Source organism: Pochonia chlamydosporia, chromosome 7, assembly GCF_001653235.2.
Source record: "Pochonia chlamydosporia 170 chromosome 7, whole genome shotgun sequence".
Classification (NCBI taxonomy): Eukaryota; Fungi; Ascomycota; class Sordariomycetes; order Hypocreales; family Clavicipitaceae; genus Pochonia; species Pochonia chlamydosporia.
In genome coordinates this window covers 344,168-353,058 of record NC_035796.1, presented here as the reverse complement: position 1 = coordinate 353,058, position 8,891 = coordinate 344,168, and the positions used below count along the sequence as shown (strand labels likewise).

Sequence of the window (8,891 nt, the reverse complement as noted above, 5' to 3'; positions counted from 1 at the left end):
TTCTTGATGCTTCCTCGAAAGCGACAACGTCCAAACCCGGCCGGGGTGAGCAGCATCAGTCTGCCGACAACTGCCTTGAGCCGGGAGACGGCCAATACGTCACCACCATCGTCGTTGTCACAATCGCAGCCCCAGTCCCAGTCCCAGTCCCAGTCCAAGTCCAGATCCCAGACCAAGTCCCATGCATCACAGCCGGCTACGGCATCCATGTCCGCCAGAGCATCCACCAGCTCGAGCACATCCCAACCCGCTGCCTCGGATCAACTGCAAGCTCATGTTGGTTCTCAACAGCTTCAACCTCCACCGCCAATCCCCCAAATGCCACCATCTCAATCTTCCGAATCAGACCGCGCGGCTCCTCCCGATTCCTCTGCCCAGAAGCAGGTACGCGTCATGTCAGATGCAAATTATAAAACCAAACAGAAAACCCAAAGTAGCCGTCCTTCCAAAACTAACGCCATGTCGTCACAGGTCCGCAAGGCGAAGAGTTGGTATGGCCCTTGGCCCAAAACACCAAAGAAATCCACCGCGTCGACTTCGGTTGCACGTGAAAATATATTAGGCGGAACCGTCCGCTCCACAGCCGCCCCAGATCTAAGCCGATTTGATTCTTCGAAAAAGAATGGTGCCGAAACGGACAGCGTTCGAAGCAGTTCACGATCTGTTTCTCTATCCAAAGTCCCCGAAGACGGAATGCCAGCCGTCCTTGAATCTACCGATAAGACCGTCGATGATACCACCAAGGATAACGAATCTACTAAGGAACCCCCGCCATCTCAACCTCCCATAGACAGCAAGACTACGAAAGACGCAAGGGATACTAAACAGGACGAAAATATAAATCCTCAACAACAAGACGCCTCAAACTCTACAACACCTGTACCAGCAGTTGCACCTCCTACTGGGTGGCTCGGCTGGTTGTCCAAGGCTCCAACCACGGAGCACCACGCCGTTACAGCAACATCTACTACGACGCAAGCAGCTGACGCTGACAAAACCAATAAACCACCGATAGACAATAGACCTAATACCCCTCCAGAACAAACTGCGCCGCCAGATTTCGTTCCCAGAGAGCCTCCGCCAAGTGCACCTCCTGCATCGTCTACCTGGTTCGGTCTTTGGTCTTCCAACAACGACAAGATGAAAAAGGCGGAGGCCGAAAAAGAAGAAAAGCAGGAAGAGGCCCAGGTCCAGGCCCCAACGAAACAGCAAGACGATGTGGTCATGGAAGATGCGCCGGCACCTGTGGCTCAAAATGAGCCTGCACCCAAGGCTGGGTCGACATGGGCTTTCTGGTCACGGGCCTCGCCCAGTACATCAAGTAACAAGACTCCCGCGTCGGATTCGGGCGAAATGGCCGTAATCGGTGAAGGATCAGAAGCGCATCCGAAGCGCATGAGTGAAGGCGACGTCTCTGGTACACAAAGCAAGGACACAAAACAAGATGCACAAGCGAAAGAGGCAGAACCACAGACGAAATCAACTTGGCGCAGGAAAAAAAGAGTACGACCAGTATCCATGGAAGCTCCAACAGATTCAGAAGCTTCGACTCCTGCGCAGGCTGCAACTCCAGCCGCCGAGGAACCTCAACCACAAGGTCTTCCGCCTCCGCCAAGAGACCAAAAGACTCCAGCACCTTCAACAAAGGCTGAGTCGTCAGCTAAATCAGTGGCAGAGTCGGAAACCGCTTCAAAGCAACCCCCTAATCTGTTACTGCCTTCGTTTACCAGCACATATCAGATGAAGGAAAACCCATCCATCTTACAGCAAATTACACAGCTGCTGCTTCGCACCTCTCAACCGCCTGCCAATCACGTTTTCCGAGTCAAGGAGCCACCCAAGATTCGCAAAGCAATAGCCATTGGCATTCACGGCCTATTCCCGGCAACGTATCTCCGTCCCATGATCGGGCAACCTACGGGGACTTCATTAAGATTTGCCAACCTCTGTGCAGAAGCTATTCGGCGGTGGACAGATGCGCACGGGTCACCAGATTGTGAGATTGAAAAGGTGGCACTGGAAGGCGAGGGTAGAATCAGTGATCGAGTAGACAACTTGTGGAAGCTGATGCTTAACTGGATCGATCATATCCGCAATGCCGACTTTATCATCTTGGCCTGCCATTCACAAGGCGTTCCCGTAAGCATCATGCTTTTGGAGAAGCTCATAGATCTTGGCATCATCACCAATGCCAAAATTGGTGTCTGCGCCATGGCAGGCGTGGCGCTAGGCCCGTTTCCAGACTACAAGTCCAGTATTCTCATGGGATCAGCGGCTGAGCTCTGGGAGTTTGGAAACCCTCAGAGCAGCAATTCACAACGATTTGAGGCCTCCTTGAAGCGGGTACTAGATTACGGAGCAAGGGTAACGTTTATCGGCAGCATTGACGACCAGTTGGTGCCGATGGAGGTGAGATGCCCCATATTGATATTGATGTTGACATTCAGAAACTAATCTCGTCTCAGTCTGCCGTCTATTCCCCCGCCAGCCACCCATACATCTACCGTGCCGTGTTTATCGACGGCCGCATCCACGCACCCGACTTTATCGCACACCTCGTCGGGTTCGCATTGAAACTACGCAACCTGGGTGTCACAGACCACGGTCTCATCCGCGAACTATCCGTCGCCCTCGCAGGATCTCTCTACTCCGGCGAGGGCCACTCCCGATTGTACTACGACCAAGCAGTGTACGACTTGGCCATCTCTCACGCTCTCGAAACCACATCCACGCCCTCCCCCGTAGCGTGTGAAGTCGGTCCCCGCCAGGGTCTGGCATCGTCTAATCCGTACGTACTGCCCTGGATTATGCGCGGCATGCTGGAAGAGGATTTTGTCAAGACGGAACTGAGCAGCGAGACGGAGGAACTTCTCCGACAATTTGACGATTGGAAGCCCTCGAATAAGGCGTTGAAGGATGTCAAGTACCGGTTGGAGGCAGTGCGATCGAAGCTTTAACTTTGTTTTGTGTTTGTAACATGGCGAGGAGTTTGGGTTTTATATACCATATATCGGATTTGGACATAGATGGGCAATAGATTAGTACGGGTGATGGATATCATGTATATAGATAAATTACATGGATTCCTCGACTATTTTAATTTGTGTCGTCTCTCAAACTACATTGAGAACAGCCAAGTTCGACACCAAATTCAGCTAGCACATTACAAACATCACAACAATCGTACCGGCCAATATTCATTCAGCCTCACATTCTACAATACATATCATACAGTATACTACAGCCACATCAAACTCACCGCCTCCCCAACTTCCACCCATCAATCCGATCCTGGATCTGATCCCAACTCATAGAATGGCTCGTCAACCCATACGCCTGCGCCTCCTGCACCACCACCGTCGGCGCACCACTCCCCCCTCCCTTCACCATCCCGCCGACAACCATGCCCGCCACCCTCCTCAGATCCTCGACCGTCAGGCCCTCAATCCGTCTACACATCTCCCCCACGGGGATCTTATGCCCGTGGACCTGCACCGAGCGCCCCAGGTCCTCCAGCTCCACCATCCGCGACTCCAGATTCATAAGCAGACTCGAGCGCAGCTGGTTCTTCGCGCGGGACACCTCCCCCTCCTGCAGGCGCGAGAAGCCCGTGTCGAGGGTCAGCGCCCGCAGTTCCTGGCACACGACGTCGAGCATGGACGACGTGTGGCCCGGCAGGCAGGAGGCGGAGATGCCGAAGAGCCCCGAGTCCGTGTACGAGTGGTTGAAGGAGACGCACGATTCTACCCAGCCGTACTGGTTGAGCACGTTGGTGTACAGGCGGGAGTACATGCCCTTGCCGGGGCCGCCGGCGGAGAAGGACCCCCCTCCGCCGAGGAGAGTCTGCAGCGTGGCGAGGGCGTAGATGTCGTCGGAGCCGACGGGGAGGCCTTCAAACGCGACGTGGATGTGCGTGAAGTTTGTTTGGTTCAGCGACGGGGGCTGCGGGGGGAGGGAGAGAAACCCGCCGGTGTAGTGTGCGGGCGTGGTGTCTGGTAGATCATGCGCAACTGCGTTTCGCGTCGCTGAAGTAGAGAGATTCTTGATGAAGGGGATTTTAGAAACCACACTTGAGCGCGACGACTTGGACGAATACGACGAGGCTTCAGAGTCTGAGCCCTCACTCTCACTCGTCTCCGACCCCGTCAGCAATTTCCCCTTCCTCATGTCCCCGAAATGCTCCTCCGCCAACCTCACAGCGATGGAATGGTCCACGCCCGCAAACGCAAGCACCATCCTCTCCGGACGGTAAAACCTATCCCTGTACAACGTCACCGTGTCCCTCCCAATCTCGGCCAGCCGCTCCTCCGGACACAGCAACGGATTCCCCAGCGTATTGTCCTTGAACGCGGCTGTGTGCACCAGCTCCGGCAGAATAAGCTCCGGCTTGCTCCAAATCTCAGCAATTTCATACCTCGCCGTCTCAATCTGCGCAGCAACCTCCTCCTCCGTGATGCACGGGTCGCGAATCGTCTCCGCCAGCAGGGCCACCGTCTCGGGAACCGCGTTGTTAAACGTAGCGGCTTGGTACATCATCGACTCTCGTGACGACGCGCACTGGATGTTACCGCCCAGATTCTCTACCCGCTCGAGCATCGCGTCCGCTGTGTGTTGGGATGTTGACTTGAAGGCGAGTCTGTCCATGATGTGGGATACGCCGCGGAGGGAAGGGGTTTCGAACCGCGATCCCGCTTCGATGTAGACGCCTACGCCGGCGAAGGAGCCGGGTAGGGCTTCGGATGCGACGCGCAGACCATTGGGGAGAGTGGTGATTTGGTCTAATTCCGTGGGTTCCTGGCATTGTTAATACTCGGTGTCGTCTTCAAGTTTCAGGAAGAGAGGCAAAACACACCTTCTGTAATCCTTCGACTTGAACCGTCGCAAAGCCTTTCTTGCATATATTCCTCGGCAGGAGAAGCTTGCTCGTCCGCGGTGACAGCCGCGCCGAAAGCTGTCGCAGCATGATGCTCCTGTCCTTCTACTGCCCCCGTTCGTATGTGCGTGTCCTCGTATGCGTCTGTCCCCTCGTGAAATAGAATGGCCACTCGCTATGCAAATGAAGTCTTCCGTCAATGCAATCCCGCTCGTCGTAGATGATCGCGTGGTCTAGGCAAACACACGAATGATGGCAGCGACACCGGCAAAAATTGACAAGTTTATGGAGGTGAGGTTGTTTGGTCGGTTGGCTGCGGGACGGACCCAGAAAAAAATGCCAAGACGAGTGGCTGACTGACTTGGTACTCGGCGATAAATCGGCTCCAGATACGTCAGTGGTCGGACGTTCCGACAAGGTGATGGACGCAGCTGGAGATACTTGTGTTTAAATGATATGGACATCAAGGACTAATATTCATGATTTGGTCGATGTTCAATATGTAACATTTAATCGGTTCACATGTATCAAATACAAGTCATTTTCGGCTGGCTCGCATATGATACGCCAAATTCTCATCTTCACTTGGCTCACAGTCCTCACTTCAAAAGACAAAAAAAGAAAAAGCACAGCTTCAAAACACCATCCAGAACTTCAGCAGCAAAGCTGCTATATTAATACTCGAGCTTCATAGATAGTTACCGCGCCTTATATGTACCTAAGAATGCTGGCCACGTGTGAATAGTCATGTACCCAATTTACCACCATCCAATGCCAATACCAAACAAGACGAAAACAAAGAAGAAAAGTCGTTACGTAGAGTGAAAAGGCCCAGGTCCAATATTACTGTTCCAGTTCCAGAATAAGAGCCTACCGCCCCGATGAACAAAAGCAAAGACGCCGTCTATGACATGAACATTTGGAAACCCTCGTCATGTTAAAGAAAAATGTGTGTCAAGTGTCGCTCGCTATGCTCTCCGAATAAGGATACTTGCGTCAAACTTGTCGTTATTGTTCTCCCCTCCGCCCCTCGTCTATTGCATCCCCATGCAACAGCGCCGTGGTTGTCACCACGAAAACGAAGCTCTCCCTCTCCATCATGCCATTACTCCTCAGCGGCTAGAATCGTCGCTATGATTGGCGCCGCTGACATCCATTTCCGCTGCAGCATCTAGGCTCCTCATTTCTGGGTTGCCATCAGCAGGACGCTGCCCTGCACTGCCGTCGAATACCCATGGTCCAGCATTGTTCCGTGGCGTGATTGGACCTTCCGCACCGCTGGATGACGGTGATGGAGATCGGTTCTCCCGTAGGTGACCTACACGTCCCGAACCTGAGGCTGGATTCCTGATAGGTAACGGCTCTGAGGCTGTGTGAGGCAGGTTTCCCGCGGGTCTCCCAGCAGGGCTGTCCGCCATGTTGACGCTCACAGTAACATCCATGGCATCGGGGTCCTGTGCTTCCGCAGCTTCTGCAGGGCTCTCAGGTGCAGAAGATTGCTCTGGTTGGGGATTTTCAGCTTCCTTCTTATCTGTATCCATCTCATCATCATCATCGAGTTGCTGCCATTCTTCCGATGGTTCTTCCACATCGGCTTCGAGATCTGCACCCGCACGACAGTTTGGGCAAACAAAGATGGGATATTGCGGCGAGGTTAGAAGTGACCGCACGCATTTGAAGTGCCAGGTGTGTGAGCAGGGCGCAACAAATAGAGATTGACAGGGCTGTATGTCATGAAACTAGGTTAGTATGCGATGGAAACAATGATTCTCGGGGAAAGCGATTCTTGACATACGGCAATAGAATTGAGGCAGATGGAACAATCCTGAGAGCTCGATCCAGCTGCACCGGCAGCAGCGTTGCTTGATGCCATGGTTCGAAGTCGTTTATGAGCCGCAACACTAGGCAAGAGTTAGTTTCACCTGTCATTTCCCTGGACTCGCTTTGGAGTCCTCAAGACACCATATACTCACTTGAAACTGTTCAGCTTGTTCTGCCAACCGCGGTTCAGCTCTAATCTCATTTTGACGCATCGGAAAATCATCTCTTCGCCACCCTTGAAATCAATGCCCAGTTGAACAATGTCGCCGTCGTTGACTGGATAGGCCTTGCTCTCCTGGGATGGAGGGCTCAGCCTAATGTGGTTCAAAAAGGTTCCTGAAGAGCTCTTGACGTCCTTGATGAACCACTTGCCATCTTCGCACCAGAATTCGCAGTGTCTCCGGCTCACAACCTTGCTCTTGAAGCCCACCGGTGCAGCAGATGGCTGGTTGCTATTCATGTGCGCAGCCTGGCCATCTCGCTCCGAATATCGCCCAACACGAATAACTTCGGTGCCATTTGGTAAGGTCCGCGTAATCGGGGGAAAGGAAAGTGATGGCCGTGTCGAGCGAGGGTCGTAGTAGGCAGAAAACCGTATTGAAGGGACTGTCTCGGATGCACCATTATTGGCAGCACCAGCGCCATGAGCAGAAGATGATGCGGCGGTGGTGGCGTCAGCGCTGCTCGCGGCACGAGCTCTCGTTCCCGCCATGTTCGTTTGGCCGTTGGTGGAAGTTGTGTCTGGCGAGACGTTCAGGCTCGTGGCCGAAGTCTGCGGGGGCGTAGACTCCGACTCAGGAATAGTCGGCGGAGGACTGCTAGATGAATTTCCGTTGCTGTCTGCAGACTGCTGCTGCTGCGACGGGCGTGATGGTGTTGCGTCGGGGGAAGAGCTCACGAGAGTCAGACGATTGGGATTATGCGAAGCGGCGGACAATGTCGACGAGGGGGTGTAGCTGACAGAGCGGGTCAAATTACCGTTCTGCGTCGTACTGCGAGGAGATGCGTTGGCGTTTCCGTTGGACGATGAGTGGTGGGAATCCCGAGATAGAAGATGGCTGTGGGTGTAATTGCGCAGGTAACTCAATCCTCGCAGTCGACTTGGTCGAGACGGCGACACGGGGTTGGCAGTCTGGGGTCCCGGAGGAGGAGACGAGACTGGTTGTGTGAACATGAGGGGCAAAAGGGAAGGCAAAGGGAAGGCAGAGGAGCCTCTTTTATTGCGAATCTAAAATGCCGGCGATGAAAATTGTCGAATGAGGTTGGGTGTGGTGGTGTGGTGGTTAATCTTCTTTGATAGGTAGGTAAGTATCAAAAAGCCAAATGTCAAATGTCAAATAGCAAGGCTGCACAGGGCAACAAACAAGGAAGAGGGGTCCGATGGTGACGAGAAAGGGTGAAGATGATTGGAGATGATTGGAGCCTGCAGACAGGATTGGATTGGATGTGTCTGGTGTTCCAGAATTGCACAGGGAAAGGGAAAAGCTGCAACAACTCCAGGGCGCTCCAAGGCGCGGAAAGTGCTTAGAGTGTTTGAGCCGGTTCCTCGTGGTTCGGCCTGGTTCAGAGACAAAAGCCAACGGTCGCCCCAGGGGAAGGGGAGACGGGGGGGAAAATTAAAACAAAATAAAGGTGGCCAGGGAGCAACAGAACAGGAAGTGAATCAGCTGATGAAGGGTCTATGAACTTTGGCGCAAGTGGTGTCGGGTCTTGAGTGCAGACAGGCTGGTGATGTGAGGTGAAGCGATGAAAAAGGGGGAAGGCTTCAAGCCGAACAAGGCAAACAAGATGCGAAGAAGGCGAGGAAAGCGAAGAAGGGGGGGCGTGTGATGATTGATGAAGCCTTGCTGCTTGTTTCCGGTTCAATGTTGGTTTTGCTGCTGTTTTGCCTTGGTTTGGTCCAGAGCAAGACGATCAGTCCAAAGGCGTTTGGTCTGGTCTGGTCTGGGGCAAGCAGACAGGGAAAACCGTCGTGTATCAGACTGTTGCGATGAAATGCACGAGAAAGAAAATCGCCAGACAACAACAAAGACAAGAAAAGATGAATACGTACCCATGCAAGCCCAGGAGATGCAATGCGATGCGATCAGATGCGAACAACTGGCGAGCGGCTTGCAGAGGCGCAACGTTCACGCCGTTGTCAAAAGTATCGAATCGAATCGAATCGAGTCAAGTCGAGTCGGGTAATGAACTTGAC

General features: G+C 53.4%; 3 protein-coding genes across 3 annotated transcripts; 1 reads left to right on the top strand and 2 right to left on the bottom strand.

Moving 5' to 3' along the window:
- Positions 1-207: 207 nt before the first annotated feature.
- VFPPC_06992 (hypothetical protein) lies at positions 208-2,957 on the top strand (the record flags this gene model as incomplete). The annotated part of the gene is made up of 3 exons (XM_018285928.1): positions 208-384; positions 472-2,409; positions 2,466-2,957. The coding sequence occupies 3 exons, from the start codon at positions 208-210 to the stop codon at positions 2,955-2,957; spliced, it is 2,607 nt and encodes an 868-aa protein (XP_018140085.1).
- A 298-nt stretch (positions 2,958-3,255) lies between these two features.
- On the bottom strand, positions 3,256-4,963 carry VFPPC_06991 (mitochondrial processing peptidase alpha subunit; the record flags this gene model as incomplete). Its single annotated transcript, XM_018285927.1, has 2 exons — positions 3,256-4,794; positions 4,853-4,963. The coding sequence occupies 2 exons, from the start codon at positions 4,961-4,963 to the stop codon at positions 3,256-3,258; spliced, it is 1,650 nt and encodes a 549-aa protein (XP_018140086.1).
- Positions 4,964-5,985: 1,022 nt separating this feature from the next.
- VFPPC_06990 (FHA domain-containing protein) lies at positions 5,986-7,868 on the bottom strand (the record flags this gene model as incomplete). Its single annotated transcript, XM_018285926.1, has 3 exons — positions 5,986-6,597; positions 6,669-6,774; positions 6,847-7,868. 3 exons carry the CDS (start codon positions 7,866-7,868, stop codon positions 5,986-5,988), a joined length of 1,740 nt encoding a protein of 579 aa, XP_018140087.1.
- Positions 7,869-8,891: the final 1,023 nt, after the last annotated feature.